This window comes from Myxine glutinosa, chromosome 7, assembly GCF_964187855.1.
Source record: "Myxine glutinosa chromosome 7, kmMyxGlut1.1, whole genome shotgun sequence".
NCBI lineage: Eukaryota > Metazoa > Chordata > Myxini > Myxiniformes > Myxinidae > Myxine > Myxine glutinosa.
Genome location: NC_136267.1, coordinates 18512898 through 18528987, shown reverse-complemented (window position 1 = coordinate 18528987; position 16090 = coordinate 18512898). Strand labels below are relative to the sequence as shown.

At 46.1% G+C, this 16090-nt stretch overlaps 2 protein-coding genes across 3 annotated transcripts in view; both read left to right on the top strand.

Moving 5' to 3' along the window:
- LOC137431018 (uncharacterized) overlaps positions 1-4628 on the top strand; it is a 70145-nt gene extending 65517 nt beyond the window's left edge. For both annotated transcript variants that reach the window (XM_078781332.1, XM_078781333.1), the window contains one exon: positions 2355-4628. In XM_078781332.1, coding sequence (XP_078637458.1) covers positions 2355-2493 — 139 coding nt within the window. In that variant the 3' untranslated portion in view covers positions 2494-4628. The remainder of the gene's footprint in view (positions 1-2354) is intronic.
- A 9639-nt stretch (positions 4629-14267) lies between these two features.
- On the top strand, positions 14268-15770 carry LOC144892782 (uncharacterized). The gene has a single exon (XM_078781115.1). It carries the CDS (start codon positions 14428-14430, stop codon positions 15481-15483), a length of 1056 nt encoding a protein of 351 aa, XP_078637241.1. The 5' UTR covers positions 14268-14427; the 3' UTR covers positions 15484-15770.
- The last annotated feature ends 320 nt before the right edge of the window (positions 15771-16090 follow it).

The window sequence follows — 16090 nt, the reverse complement described above, 5'->3', positions numbered from 1 at the left end:
TGAAAGGCCCTCAGAGATAGCTTCATCGCGGGAGATTCCAATAATTCTGAAAGCTTTGGTTTCAACAGCGTGAAGCCGAGCTAGGTGTGAGGCAGGAGCACCGGCCCATAGGGGAGAACAGTATTCCATTGAGCTGCGGATGAAAGCCTTGTATGTGGTGAGGAGCTCAGGTGTGCCGAGGAAGGACTTCGCACGACGGAGGATGCCCAGTCGGCGACTGGCTTTGGAGGCCAGCTTGGAAATGTGGTTTTCCCAAGAAAGATCATGGCAGATAGTGAGACCCAAAATCTTGAGCGACAGAACTTCTTGGAGAGGATTGTTGAGAAAGTAGATGGGAGGGTTGTCCAGTCGATCTTTTCGGAGAGACATAGTAAGAGTGTGAGATTTGTCAGGATTGAAAGACATGTTCCACTTGTTTGACCAGTCTGTGATTTTGTCCAGGTCTTCAGAGAGTGAGGAGGCAGCAGACTGCCGATCTGAGGGAAGAGGAATGGAGCGGCAGAGAGTGGAGTCATCAGCAAAGAGATAGAGAGGATTTTCGAGAGCGTCAGAGAGATCATTGATGAAGACCAGAAAAAGCACGGGGCCCAGAACACTGCCTTGGGGAACTCCAGCCTGAACAGGAAGAGGAGATGAGAGAAACCCATTCAGGGCCACACGTTGACAACGACTAGAGAGGAAGTCCGCCAGCCATGCGTGGAGATTTCCATGGATACCAAAGGAGGAGAGTTTGGTGAGCAGAGCGGGGTGCCAGACCGTGTCGAAGGCACGTGATATGTCGAGGGAGACAGCTCTAATTTCCTGTTTGGCATTGAGGACCTCCATCCATTGTTGAGACAGCAGAAGCAGCATGTCCAGAGTAGAGTGACCTGGTCTGAAACCAAATTGATGATCAGAGATCAAGCCATTGGAGAAGAGGAAAGATTTCATATCAGAAGCAATGATGGATTCCATGACTTTGCTGATAATTGGGAGAAGGCTGATTGGTCTGTAGTTGCTAGGATCTGTTTTTGCACCTTTTTTGTGCAAAGCGGTGATGTTGGCTGATTTCCAAGCAGATGGCAGTTGACCTTGAGCAAAAGAGAGGGTGAAGAGAACAGAGAGAGGGTGAGATAGAGCAGCAGAGCAGGATTTTAGGACCCGTGGGCTGATGCCGTCGGGTCCAGTTGCAGAATCAGAGTCGAGGGTTGACAGAAACTTTTCCACCTTGTCAGGAGGAAAGGACACGGAGTCCAGGAGCAGCAGGGTACGACTGGGTATGGTGGGTACAGAGAGGGATGGGTTTGGGACACAAGATTTAGAGGCAAACACAGAGTTGAGGCATTCAGCTTTTTCACGTGCGGAGTCAGCTGTGTAGCCGTTTGAGGTAAGGGAGGGGATGGAGGGGGAGCAAACACCAGAAACGGATTTGACCAGACGCCACCAGGATTTGGAAGAGGGAGACAGATAAGAGAGTTCGGTCTTGAGAACGGAGAGATATTGTTTCCTGGCTCTCCTGAGGGTGGTTCTTCATTAAAAGAAACTATCTTTGTTCATAATTACCCTGAAAGTGGCAACACCTTCTCTCTCTCTTATAATTTCCTTTTCCAAGTTACCCTCGCCAGAGGAGCGGGTTTTGCATTTGAGTCCGTTTGTTTGTCTGTCTGTCTGTTTGTTTGTCTGCACAGAATAAATATGATTTTCTCTGCAACACTTGGTCTGATTGACAGGAAATTTTCACCATAGAGCAACTCCACCTGTAGAATTTTTTGTTGATAATTATGACATCATAGGTCACGTAGTTCGGCCGCCATCTTGGAAAAACCGAAAAACTTTGCACCTCTATATCTCTGAAAGTGCTGAATAGAAAAAATTGAGACATGGCTCATTGTAAAGAACTCTCCATGGGGAATAAAATATGTTGATGATGATGTCATCGGTGCTTCCATTATGACGTCATAATTCGACAAGTACCAAACTTCATCCGATCAAGATAATTTCTTGAGCATCATCAAGGAAGAAATTAGTTTAGAAAACAAATAATGATGACGTCATCGGTCACGTGGTTCGGCCGCCATATTTGTTTTAACACTAAAGCCTTAAAAACCACTGAAAATACATCCTGGCGAGGGTTTGCAATCTCCGATTGCTCTTTTTCTTGTTTAAAATGAGAAGTCCTGATAGCGAAGTATTTTGGGAGTGAACAATATTTTTTCTAAGATGAATAATGTCAGGTAATAATTGTTTATTTGGTAAAAAGTTGAACAGGTATGGTGTTTTATTATTACCAATGATTTACCATTTAGTGCAGTTTATCCTTGGTTTAGTTACCGCATCTTCCATGATTGTTATCCTGATGTGTTTTCTGATTATAGGAAACCAAAACGGATCCACAACGGTGGAAGAGACCAACGACCCATCACCATTCTCCGGATGCGGACCTGCTCTCGGTGCAGCAATCACCATCAATGTTCTCGCTCTCTTCCCATTCACCATGGTTGTTTTCCTTGCTAAACGTTATCGTGAAGAATGTTTGTAGAAACATCTTTAAGATGTGATCACAAAGTCATCAATGTGTTTCCATCTCTCCATATGTGAGTGTTTTTTTATGAGAAGACATTTGTTTTTATGAATGTTCAGGAAGTAGTTGTTAAAACATCAACCCAAACATGATACTTCCCACCTCCGCCCCTGAAGATGGATGGAGGTTATGTTTTCACCCCTGTCTGTCTCTGTCTGTTTGTTTGTTTGTTTGTATGTCTGTCTGTCTGTGAACAAAATATCTAAAAGAGTTGTGGACGTATTCGGACGAAATTTGGCAGAGAGGTGGCGTATGTGACGAGGATGAAATGATTCGATTTTGGTGAAGATCTGGATTTGAACAGTACAATTTTTAAAATGATTCTTCACCATTGAGAGATGGGGCCAAAAACGATACATAGCAGGATATCTCAAAAGGTTATGGACGAGTTATGACTAAACTTGGTGGACGAGTTGATTCGGTGACGAGAACAAGCAGATTAGATTTGGGTTCAGGTCCGAATCCAGACCCGGTCTATCATTGGGATACAAAAAGTAAACTGTTCAGCCTGGCGGAGGTATGCGCACTAGCGAGTGCCGTTCTAGTTTGATATGAAACTTGTGGGAATTATGCTTGAGCTCTATTTGCTCTTTCGTTGTGAAATTGTTGATTGTTTTCAGGTATTATTTCTTTTTGTAATAATAAAGGACATGTTTGTGGGTTGCAGCGTGCAGATGGAAAACAATTTAAGGTCAAATGCACGTCCACAAACCAACATTGTACGATTTGGAACAATACAAGCTGTACATTGTGCTATTAATATCAATACAAACTATAAATTGCATTATATAGAACAATACAAACTATACATTGTGTTATTAATATCAATACAAACTATAAATTGCATTATATAGAACAATACAAGCTATACATTGTGTTATTAATATCAATACAAACTATAAATTGCATTATATGGAACAATACAAGCTATACATTGTGTTATTAATATCAATACAAACTATAAATTGCATTATATAGAACAATACAAGCTATACATTGTGTTATTAATATCAACACAAACTATGAATTGTATTATATAGAACAATACAAGCTATACATTGTATTACAAAGAACAATTATCAAATAAGGTATTGAAACCATTTTCATTTTGTACTTTAGTAATTAATGCTTAATTAAACAAGACAAATTCTAACAGCGGCGTAGCCGGGCTTGTAATCTTACTGCAATTCACCAAATGTCTGGCCGTCCGTCTTCCCAGGTACCGCAAAAACGGCTGAACCGATCGCAACGAAATTTTGGGTGGGTAATCCTGGGACCCCCTGGAGTAAAGTAGGCTCGATTGTTTTTCAAATTTTTTAAAATTTTTTCCCAATTTTTCAGTTTTTCCAAACACGATGGAATAATATTTACCGATATGAACAGCGATGTGGCTCTTATTGAAATTCTACAAATACTTTAGATTTTGATGATTTGTGTGTGATATGATTTAACGGATGTTTATATAAATCGTTGAAAATAAAAAAGCTTTCAATTTATGATATTTTGCCTTTTAATTTGGGCCTCCCAATTGAAGCCCCGCCCGTAGGGTGGGTACCGTTCCTAGTATATTATAAACCACAAACACACATGATTTTGAGGTGTTCTTCCAAGCATTTCCTGCATGGTGTCAAGGTTTCCATGCCAACATTGAGCATTGCGTTCAAGGGTTCTCCCTGATCTTGAACAGTCTCAAATCGTCCCCTTCTCCCAACCTTGTTTTGCTATACACTGCACATGCGACCTCTTCAAGCTCAGTTATCAGGTCTTGTGGCATGTTCCATGAATTCCTCAGTCTTCCAAGAGCTGGTGCAATCCTTGGCATCGTCTCCAGAGTTTTGATGGGCTTGACTTTCCCTTTCCCCTCAAATGCGCTAGTTGTGTCACAATCACCGTATGCATGGAGAGTTTGAAGCACTGCCCGGTTTTCCTGTGTGTCGGCCTGTGCAAATTCCGTCGTGTTGAATCGGTTCTGATTGTTTCCTGTACCAGTATCAAACAAAATTGTAATACCTTCAAGTTTGTTGATGTGGCGCAGGATGATGAAAAATATATCATATTCTGGACTTCTCACTTGTATGTTCTTGTAACCATGCTTCTCTGCAAACAGGCAATACCATATAATCCTTGTGTTAGTCTCTTCTTGTGTCGATGTTGGAACATCAATCTGTTTTTCCTGATTGTTGTTTTCCCATCCTCAGATGTGAACCTGGATCCGTAACCTTCACAGATAAGCATGTCCTTTGGGCCATGTCTGTAGAACCATTGCCCCAAGAATCACATGTGACTTGCACAAGTTGTTCTTTGTTGTCGTCATTTGTCAATAACTATTTCCGATCTGCTGGTTTTTGGTATTTTCGTCCTGTACAAGTAACTTGTCTGCCCACCCTCTGTGCATCCTTTCCATTGCTTTCACCGATTCCTCCTTGTACATATTTGTGTTGAAAATGATGTCAGCATAGCATGGCATCAGGTCGAAACGTTTCTTCCTTCAAATCAACACGTGACACTTTGGGCCTGGCTTGGGCGTGGCTTCCAATCAACACGTGACACTCTGGGCCTGGCTTGGGCGTGGCTTCCAATCAACACGTGACACTCTGGGCCTGGCTTGGGTGTGGCTTCCAATCAACACGTGACACTTTGGGCGTGGCTTCAAATCAACACGTGACACTTTGGGCGTGGCTTCCAATCAACACGTGACACTCTGGGCCTGGCTTGGGCATGGCTTCAAATCAACACGTGACACTGGGTCTGGTTTGGGCATGGCTTCAAATCAACACGTTACACTCTGGGTCTGGTTTGGGCGTGGCTTCAAATCAACACGTGACACTCTGGGCCTGGCTTGGGCATGGCTTCAAATCAACACGTGACACTCTGGGCCTGGCTTGGGCGTGGCTTCAAATCAACACGTGACACTCTGGGTCTGGTTTGGGCGTGGCTTCAAATCATCACGTGACACTGGGTCTGGTTTGGGCATGGCTTCCAATCAACACGTGACAGTCTGGGCCTGGCTTTAAATCAACACGTGACAGTGACACTCTGGGCCTGGCTTCAAATCAACATGGATGACATTCCCCCGGTAAATGTCGGTACAGGGTCGTGTTTCAGCAATTTCCGAGCTTTGTTTCCCAGGTAGTTCGTTCCCAAATACGAACGTTCATGGCTCGAAATGATCTTCGTAAACAACACGATATTTTGAATGAACACACGTTTTGATGTTTAATTTGGTTGTTCCGAGATATTTAAACCACAAAACACGTTGATCGTTGACGACCTTTTCGTGCGTCAGGGATGGATAAAAAGACGAGTTCTGTCGGGAAACTTCTCGACGATTGGAACAGTTTAAATCTTGGCACATCGACATTTTGAACGCCAGAATTGTAAGGTTCTGATGTAGAATAGATCACGGGGCGATGTCAAAGAGAACAATCATTTATTACAGGACCCGGAATCAGGTTCATGTCGACGACCCCGTACACACACCGCCTGCCCCCCCGACCCGGAACTCCACCTTCATACTCCAAAACGCGAGCAAGCACTTCCGGTTCCACACAACTGATGTAACCATCACATCTCCCTTTCCCACAACAAGAAAAGTAATAAAGTAAAAACAGCAAACCCGTGCAACACCATTACATCATACATGTCTGCACTGTCATTAGATCATTACAACACCACACCAGTAACCCAGAGCAGTTAACACGAGATAACCAAAGTGTATAAATGCAAACATCAGATAAGCAAAGTGTTTTATAGATCAAGACGGCATGGCGCTTTCACAGGTCGGCCAGACCACGTATGGACAGGTGTCAGGTTCTGTGACGGAGGCAACATGTGACTAAAACTGGCAGAACGCTGGGGAGATTGATGAACCATCTCTGCTGTGGTCGCACAAGTGACGTCACAGTCATGATTCACAGGTTCATTACCAGACCTTGCAGATGGTTCGCTGTTTTTTTTGTTGTTTTTTTTTGTTTTGTATACAAGATCGAGGCTCGTGAAAGAGCGAACATTAATCACACAGAAAGACAAACCGACACATAAAACATATCACATCGGGAGCGGTAGACAAGATGGGGAGAGAGGGGGAAGGACACAAACACAACATTTGAGAGCAGGGACCGAGAGACATGGAGACATCGAGAGATCTGAGAGAGGGCGAGGGCTTTGGGGGGGGGGCATGGGAAGGGGGCGGTGGGAGAGGTATAAAACATATGGACACTGCCAGGACTTCCAGGAAAGAAGTTGGAATTTCAAACAAGGTGGATCTGGGGTGAATTAGCGGGGGTAGAAAAGATCAAGGTTTTGGATGGGGGAAGATAAGAGATGGTGGTGAACAGCTGTTTTAAAGACCTGGAGGGAGGAGTGGGATTGAAGGGAGTGAGGGAGTTTGTTCCAGAGGCGGGAGAAAAGAGGAATGAAAGAGTGAAGGTGAGCAGAGAGCCGAGATTTCGGCAGTTTAACCATCAGAGGGTTGCTGGCAGATCTTGTGCGACCTGTAGGAATATTTGGGGGACAGAGCACAGAGAGAGCTGGGGGTGCAAGGCCGGAGAGGAGTCGGTAGAAGACAGAAAGACCACCTACATGCCTGCGGTGAGTGAGTGAAAGGCCCTCAGAGATAGCTTCATCGCGGGAGATTCCAATTATTCTGAAAGCTTTGGTTTCAACAGCGTGAAGCCGAGCTAGGTGTGAGGCAGGAGCACCGGCCCATAGGGGAGAACAGTATTCCATTGAGCTGCGGATGAAAGCCTTGTATGTGGTGAGGAGCTCATGTGTGCTGAGGAAGGACTTCGCACGACGGAGGATGCCCAGTCGGCGACTGGCTTTGGAGGCCAGCTTGGAAATGTGGTTTTCCCAAGAAAGATCATGGCAGATAGTGAGACCCAAAAGCTTGAGCGACAGAACTTCTTGGAGAGGATTGTTGAGAAAGTAGATGGGAGGGTTGTCCAGTCGATCTTTTCGGAGAGACATCGTAAGAGTGTGAGATTTGTCAGGATTGAAAGACATGTTCCACTTGTTTGACCAGTCTGTGATTTTGTCCAAGTCTTCAGAGAGTGAGGAGGCTGCAGACTGCCGATCTGAGGGAAGAGGAATGGAGCGGCAGAGAGTGGAGTCATCAGCAAAGAGATAGAGAGGATTTTCAAGAGAGTCAGAGAGATCATTGATGAAGACCAGAAAAAGCACGGGGCCCAGAACACTGCCTTGGGGAACTCCAGCCTGAACAGGAAGAGGAGATGAGAGAAACCCATTCAGGGCCACACGTTGACGACGACGAGAGAGGAAGTCCGCCAGCCATGCGTGGAGATTTCCATGGATACCAAAGGAGTAGAGTTTGGTGAGCAGAGCGGGGTGCCAGACCGTGTCGAAGGCACGTAATATGTCGAGGGAGACAGCTCTAATTTCCTGTTTGGCATTGAGGACCTCCATCCATTGTTGAGACAGCAGAAGCAGCATGTCCAGAGTAGAGTGACCTGGTCTGAAACCAAATTGATGATCAGAGATCAAGCCATTGGAGAAGAGGAAAGATTTCATATCCGAAGCAATGATGGATTCCATGACTTTGCTGATAATTGGGAGAAGGCTGATTGGTCTGTAGTTGCTAGGATCTGTTTTTGCACCTTTTTTGTGCAAAGCGGTGATGTTGGCTGATTTCCAAGCAGATGGCAGTTGACCTTGAGCAAAAGAGAGGGTGAAGAGAACAGAGAGAGGGTGAGATAGAGCGGCAGAGCAGGATTTTAGGACCCGTGGGCTGATGCCGTCGGGTCCAGTTGCAGAATCAGAGTCGAGGGTTGACAGAAACTTTTCCACCTTGTCAGGAGGAAAGGACACGGAGTCCAGGAGCAGCAGGGTACGACTGGGTATGGTGGGTACAGAGAGGGATGGGTTTGGGACACAAGATTTAGAGGCAAACACAGAGTTGAGGCATTCAGCTTTTTCACGTGCGGAGTCAGCTGTGTAGCCGTTTGAGGTAAGGGAGGGGATGGAGGGGGAACAAACACCAGAAACGGATTTGACCAGACGCCACCAGGATTTGGAAGAGGGAGACAGATAAGAGAGTTCGGTCTTGAGAACGGAGAGATATTGTTTCCTGGCTCTCCTGAGGGTGGACACACATTTGTTTCGGGCTTTGTGAAAGGAAATGAGATTTCCTTCCGTTGGATTTGCTTTCCAGGAGACGAAGGCAAGTTGTTTCTGGGCAACAGCCTCACCACAAGATTCCGTGTACCATGGATGGGAGGAAGGGTATGACAACTGAAGACGAGATGGGATAAATCTGTGCATGAGAGAGAGCAATTTACTTTGGAAGAGTTCTGACTGTTCCGACTCACTGTGGCTTCAGAACTCTTGTTTTGACTTCAGAACTCTTGCAAATGAACAAAATTCTGCGCTGGAGAAATGAGGACCATTATCACTCATGAACGTATCAGGAATTCCGAACTCAGAAAAAATCCGCACCAAGGTCGCAATGATCGTGCGACTGGGAGCGGACTCGGGCAGTTTGCGAACAACAGGAAATTTGCAATAATAATCTGCGATGACAATCCACTGAGCTGCATCAAAATAGAACAAATCACATCCGACTTTGCTCCATGGTCTGAGCGGAATGTCATGTTGATGTGGTTCAGGCAGCTGAGATTTCCGGTGTCGTTGGCAGGTCGGACAGCATTCAACTAGACGATCAATGTCCTTATTAACGTTATACCAGAACACAGTATCCTTCATCAGTATTTAGTTTTCTCATGTCCAAAAAGGCCTGCGTGCAGTTTCTGCAGAATGTCGTTTCTCATACTCTTAGGTATAACGACTCTCTCTCTCCTTTAAGAATTACGCCATTTTCAATTGACAGCTCATCCCGAAAACTCCAGTATGTCCTGAGAGCCCCTGGGAGGTCCTTCAGATGGTCTGGCCATCCACTGATAATAAAGTCTCGAAGTTGACAGGTCAGAATCACGAAGTGTTTCCTGCTGCAGCTGAGACAACTTCTCAGAAGAGAAACGGACCAAGTCAACACGCAGGTCCAAGTCCATTGTCATTGTATTGAGTGGGCGAGGAATGTGGAATAGGCCATCGGCAAGCTGACTCTTTGCCCCAGGACGGTACTCCGTTGTAAAGTTATACCCTTGGAGTCTGACAAGCATTCGTTGCAATCTCGGTGGGGCAGCAATCAATGGCTTGTTAATGATCATCAACAACGGTTTATGATCGGTGAGCACAATGACACTCCGACCATACAGGTAGGTGTGGAAACGTTGTGCCAAACAAGATGGCCAATAGCTCACGTTCAATGCAAGCGTAACGTTGTTCAGTATCTGTTGGAGTTTTGCTTGCATACGCCGCTGGCTTCAGCTGGTTTTGATGGGCCTGAAGCAATGCTGCACCAAGGCCTTGAAGACTGGCATCACATTGGAGGTAGACTGGCTCCTCTGGCTGATAGTTGTGGAGAAGAGATGTTTCCGACACCTCATTCTTCAGATGATCAAATACAATTTGACTAGCAACGGTACCCGCCCTACGGCGGGGCTCCAATTGGGAGGCCCAAATGAAAAGGTAAAATATCAGAAATTGAAGGCTTTTTTTATTTTAAACGATTCATATAAACATCCGTTGAATCATATCACACGCAAATCATCAAAATCTAAACATTACATGGACGATCACGTAACCCAGAACCCAGAACTTCCAAGTCACAATTGTAACCCAGAACTTCCAAGTCAAAAACGAATTCTACAAATTTCAGAAAATTAATTTAATATCATCTCCTTGGCCCGTGGGTTTGATGTGTCTTTACAGTCTTCTGGAAGACATGTCGAGGTTTGGGTGATATGAACTGCTGCTCGGTCAGCTGGGTATCTGGCTGACTGGGCATTTGAGGCCCTCTTTGACCATGTGAGGGTCGTGACGGTCCACCTCTGCAATGAGAGTGTTTCTGATTTTGATGTTAAGTACTGGTTGCCTCATTTTGTTGATGCCAACAGCCCACCACAGTTTATTCCGAAGTAAAAGAGGCTGGGAGGTGGAGGAAGGAGGAGAAGGTGGGAGATAAAGTGGTGGACGCTGCGGTCCCCTCGGCCAAGACAGAGCACAACCAAATGGTGGAGGCAGGGGTTCCATTGGTGTGCTCCCTCTCCAGTGTTTGGGAAAAGGTGAAAGAGGATACTGTGGCACAGCATGAGGATGCGGGATTGCAGGAGGCCGAACCCTCGATGAGGGGAGGAAGGTTGGGAAACACCTCCTCAGACTGGGGACATTGACGCATGTGGCTGGCAGGTGAAGAAACGCATAAGGAGGGGTCGCAATAAGGGGAAGGCTCCTGGCCCATTTATAAGGGGAAACTCCTGAGGAGGTTCGGAGACGGACCTCAGGAGGCGAGAAAGAGCTGCCCCGACCCTCAAATTACTTTGGAGGCAGAAATTGAGAAATGGCTGCAAAAGCCTCCTGCCACCCTCTCCCCTATCCACTCCCAATTCCGCACTCCGCGAGGACGCCTCCCGGGTCCCAGCCCTGGGTCCCCTGCTGGTGCTGGGGGTGGGATGAGCCGGGGGGGGGGGGGGGGATTGGGTTGTTTTGGATTTATTGTTTATTTACATGTTTGATCATTGTTCTTGATTTATTTGTTTTTGACTGTGGCTTTTTTTTTCTTTTTCTTTTTTTTGTATCCAGAATCGAGGCTCGTGTAAGAGCTAACACATTGAACATGAAAACATGCACAAACATACAATGAATGGAGGGGGGAGAAGGGAAGCACACAAGAACAGAAGAGAACAAGGACGTCGATAGATCTGTGGATGGGGGAGGAGGGAGGGGTACACGGTATAAAGCAAATTATAACACAACTAGGAATTTCAGGAAAGAAGTTGGGCATTCAAAGAGGCAGATATGGGGTGTATTAACGGGGGTAGAAAGGATCAAGGTTTTGGATGGGGGAAGATAAGAGATGGTGGTGTACAGCTGTTTTAAAGACCTGGACGGAGGAGAGGGATTGAAGAGAGTGAGGGAGTTTGTTCCAGAGGTGGGAAAAAAGAGGAGTGAAGGAGTGAAGGTCTTGATTTTGGCGTTGGTGGAAGGGGAAAATTTTTGCTCCAGCTTTGATTTCTAGTTTGATGTTTTGATGGGTTTTTGTTTTTTACCCTTTTTTGTTTATAAAAATGCTTCAGCCATTAAAACCATGAGCACCAAGGGGCATTCAAAAGATTTCCAGGATAAAGTTGTGGAAAGGCACAGATCAGGTGATGGATATAAAAATATTTCAAAGGCCTTGAATATCCCTTGGAGAGCAGTTAAGGCAATAATTAATAAGTGGAAGGGGTATGGCACCACCAAGACCTTGCCTACATCAGGTCGTCCCTCCAAACTGGATGACCAAGCAAGGAGGAGACTGATCAGAGAGGCCACCAGGAGGCCAATGGCAACTTGGAAAGAGCTGCAGGCCTTTATAGCAAAGGCTATTCACTATGTGTATGTGACAACAATATTCCAAGCACTCCACAAGTCTGGCCTGTATGGTAGGGTGGCAAGAAGGAAGCCATTACTCAAAAAGCCTACCTTGAGTCCTGTTTGAGGTATGCAAAAAACAACTCCAAAGATTCTGAAGCCAAGTGGCAAAAAATGTTGTTGTCTGACGAAACCAAGATGGAACTTTTTGTCCTAAATGGAAAATGTTACGTGTGGCACAAACACAACACAGCACACCCAAAGAACACCATCCTTCTGTCTCCACTATCAATCTCATTTCCGCTAATTTATTTGCCAGCTCTTCTTCCAATCTTTGCTGGTCTTCATCATCCTCACCTTCCTCTTCACCTCTCTTTTCCCCTCCGTCCTTCTGCCTGTTGTCATGTGCCATTCTCGTTTTCATCCCCTCCAACTGTGTCGGTGTTTTCACCCTGTCCCCCCCTCCCCCCTCCACATTATAGTGATTCTGTGTCTCCTCCCCCTCTGTCTCACCTCGCCTTCAGTGGGTCCCCAGTGACGCTTCGCATTCCAAACCCTTGCTTCGTCACAAAGCCCTTCCCTGCGATCCATTGTGTTCTCTTTTCCACCATCACTCAGTCTAGCCTGATGAGTGTTTGGCTCCCATCCTGTTCTGGCCTTCACTGCTATCTCTTTTATTTTATTTTAATTTAGGAATGTATTTGCTGTTAACGCAACTCTTTCTAATTTGTTGGATGTTGCCGTCTCTGCTCTGGTGGTCAATCTGGTCTTCAACTGGTCCATGAATCTAGATCCCCTACCAGCCAACCCTCACTGTTCTTGTCTTGAATAGACTTTACAGTTGTAAATGGCATCCTTCTCCTCCATGTTCCAACATTCGTTTTTTAGGTTCTTTAGTTGAGCTCCATCTTTTTTTTTTGGAGACAGGAAGCCTATTGGCTTGGTCCAAATACCTGTCCCCTTGTGAGTTGGTCTTCTCAGTAGAGGAGGTGCAGGCTTCTTTATTTTGAGCGAGTATTCTGGCTGCTCGGTGCGGCCGCAGAGACTAAGTATAAGGGGCTGTGTCCCATAATTCCTTTTATTCTACTTTATTTCCAACACACGTTTCGTTTGTCGAAAAGTTTTCCCTTCCCCACCTGCTCCCATGTGCGTCAGTAACAATTTTTCACCCGCCCAGTTTCGTTGAAGACTTTTCCGCAGCTGGATTTACGCAGCTGGTCGCCTACCCACTTCTGGGTTTAGATGCGCTGGTACAACAGGTCGCTCAATACACTGTTTACAGCACGGTCGATTTAGCAGTGCATACCACCAGATTCTTATAAGTGATGACGACAAACCCTACACGACGTTCGAGTCGGGACAGCGGCTGTACCAATTCACGCATTTGCCCTTCGGCGTAACTAACGGAGTCGTGTGCTTTCAAAGGGCGATTGATGATGTAATTGCCAAAGAGCAATTAACTGATGTCTTTGTGTACCTCGGTAACCTCACAGTATGTGGTCGAGATCAAGCCCACCATGACGCTAATCTGCAGCGGTTCCTACCGGTCGCGCGCCAGTATAATGTAACTTTCAACGAGGTCAAATGTCGCTATTCCGTAAGGACGATTGATCTTCTGGGGTAGACAGTGACCCAAGGGAAGATAACTCCCACCAAAGAGCGTCTGCGACCTTTGCTAGACATGGCGGCGCTGCATGATCGTGCGTCCTTGAGAAGAGTACTAGGGTTGTTGCACATTATTCACGTTGGGTCCAGAATTACTCCAAGAAGCTCTGTCTCCTTGTTGATTGCAAAACATTCCCCATAACCGAGGATGCCAAGGCTGCTTTTCAAGGGCTGAAGCTAGACATAGCTAATGCAGCAGTCTCCTCAGTAGACGAAAACATACCCTTTGTCGAAGAGAGCGACGCGTCCGACTGTGCCATAGCAGCAACCATGTCTCAAGGGGGAAAACCAGTCGCCTTCTTCTCTCGTACCCTCTCAGATGCTGAGAGACGTCATTCAGCGGTCGAGAAGGAAGCCTACGCGATGGTAGAAGCAATACGACGATGGCGGTCATATTTGCTTGGCAAAACATTCGAAGTGATTCCAGATCAATGAAGTGTTGCATTCATGTATGATGTGTGACATGCTCAGCGCATTAAAAAGGAGAAAATTACTCGATGGTGTATCGAGCTAGCTGACTACAGCTTCAAGATCACATATCACCCTGGGAGGGAGAATTTAGCTGCGGATGTGTTATCCAGGCCGGGGGTGTGTACGGGTCTCACCACCGGTGAGGACCTTCGTGAACTTCACGACTCGCTGTCACCCGGGAGTAACACGTCTAGTCCATTGCGTGCGTTGTCGAAACTTGCCCTATTCTGTGGAGGGTGTTCGTCGTTTGTGCCGAGTGTCCTGTTTGCACAGAACTTAAACCGCGCTTCTATAAACCTGACATGGGGACTTTGATTCAAGCTAGTCGGCCATGGGAGAGATTGGCCATGGACTTCAAAGGGCCACTGCCCGCATCTGGCTCGTATCGTTATCTTCTCACAATTATTGATGAGTATTCTCGATTTCCATTCGCATTCGCGTGTCACGACATGTCTTCTGGGTCGGTCATTCGCTGTTTGGGGCTCTTGTTTGTGATGTTCGGCTATCCTGCGTCCATCCATACCGATCGGGGCGCTGTTTTCATGTCTCAGGACGTGCGAGCCTTTCTGCTGCAGCGGAATATTGCTTCCAGCTGCACTACGCCATATCGCCCGCAGGCGAATGGACAGATAGAAAGATTAAATGGTGTCATATGGAGAGCCATTACCTTCTGGCTCAAGACCCGAGGACTGGGGTTGGATAAGTGGACTTGGGTGTTGCAAGGGGCACTACATGCGATTCGATCTCTCCTGTGTACCACTACAAATGAAATTCCTCATGACCGTCTATTTCGTTATCAGCGTCGAACAGGTAGTGCTCAGTCATTGCCCGCTTGGATCTCCACACCCGGACCGGTCTATGTCAGACGTGTCGTGCGACCAAGTAAATACGATCTGCTTGTTGACAAGGTACAGCTCCTTCATGCTAATCCGGAATACGCTCACGTCAAAATGCCCGACGGTCATGAAACCACGTTGTCGGTGCGACACCTCGCTCCCTGCGGGGAAGCCGATGAGGCTGGATCCAGTACGGAGGTTCCAACGGTCAGACCTCCATCGGACTTATATGCACTTATATGCAGTACGGAGGTCGGACTTATATGCAGTACGGAGGTTCTAACGGTCGGACCTCCATCTCCTCCTCATCGGTCGCACGACTCAATCGGGACTGACGTACCATCTCAGACACCTGAGTTAATTCGCACTTCGACTGGGGAAGATTTAGAGACACCTGCTGGCAGCTCAGACGTGTATCAAACCCGCACGGGAGAGAAAGTCGACGACCGGTGTGCTTCGGTTGGTAGTAACTCCTTAATAGGTGTTACATGTTTTCCCGCATTCTGTATACTCGCTTGCTAATTAGTGCTACGCGAATAGGTAAATGGCCTGCTTGCAAAGTTTTAGAACTCTGGGAGGATGTAGTAAAACGTAGACAACTAGGCTAGCCCAGGTGCAATAACATTGTTTGGCCACGACAGCACTCATAAATATCCACTCGCCGATTGCGAGAGTCGGTCAGACCTAACATCGGAGACCTGAGACACTGATATGCTTATTTAGGAAGGTGAGAAATCTCGTTGGCATGAAGCTTGCTTACGCGCATCCAAAATGATGTATACTCTCAATGCTTATTCGTAAAGAGAAATGATTGTTGCCATTTATTCTTTTTAGATGCTGTACGAGATCGATTCAGATTAAACTCGGAGAAAGCTGTTGTGAGACCTTGATTTTACAACAAACATATTTGAAATGTGGGAAAATATCAGGGAAAAGAAATTACATCCATATCAGAATCCATCACAAATGTCAAATCATCATTTAACCTTTTCGTTGAATATATGTTGATGAATGTGCCGTTCATCACGTTTCTGAGTTAAGTACGATGACGTTCAGGTTGCAGAAGAAGAAGCCTTACCACCAACTTTGACCGCTTCCGGTATTGTTTGATTATTTGTGTTCAAATGTC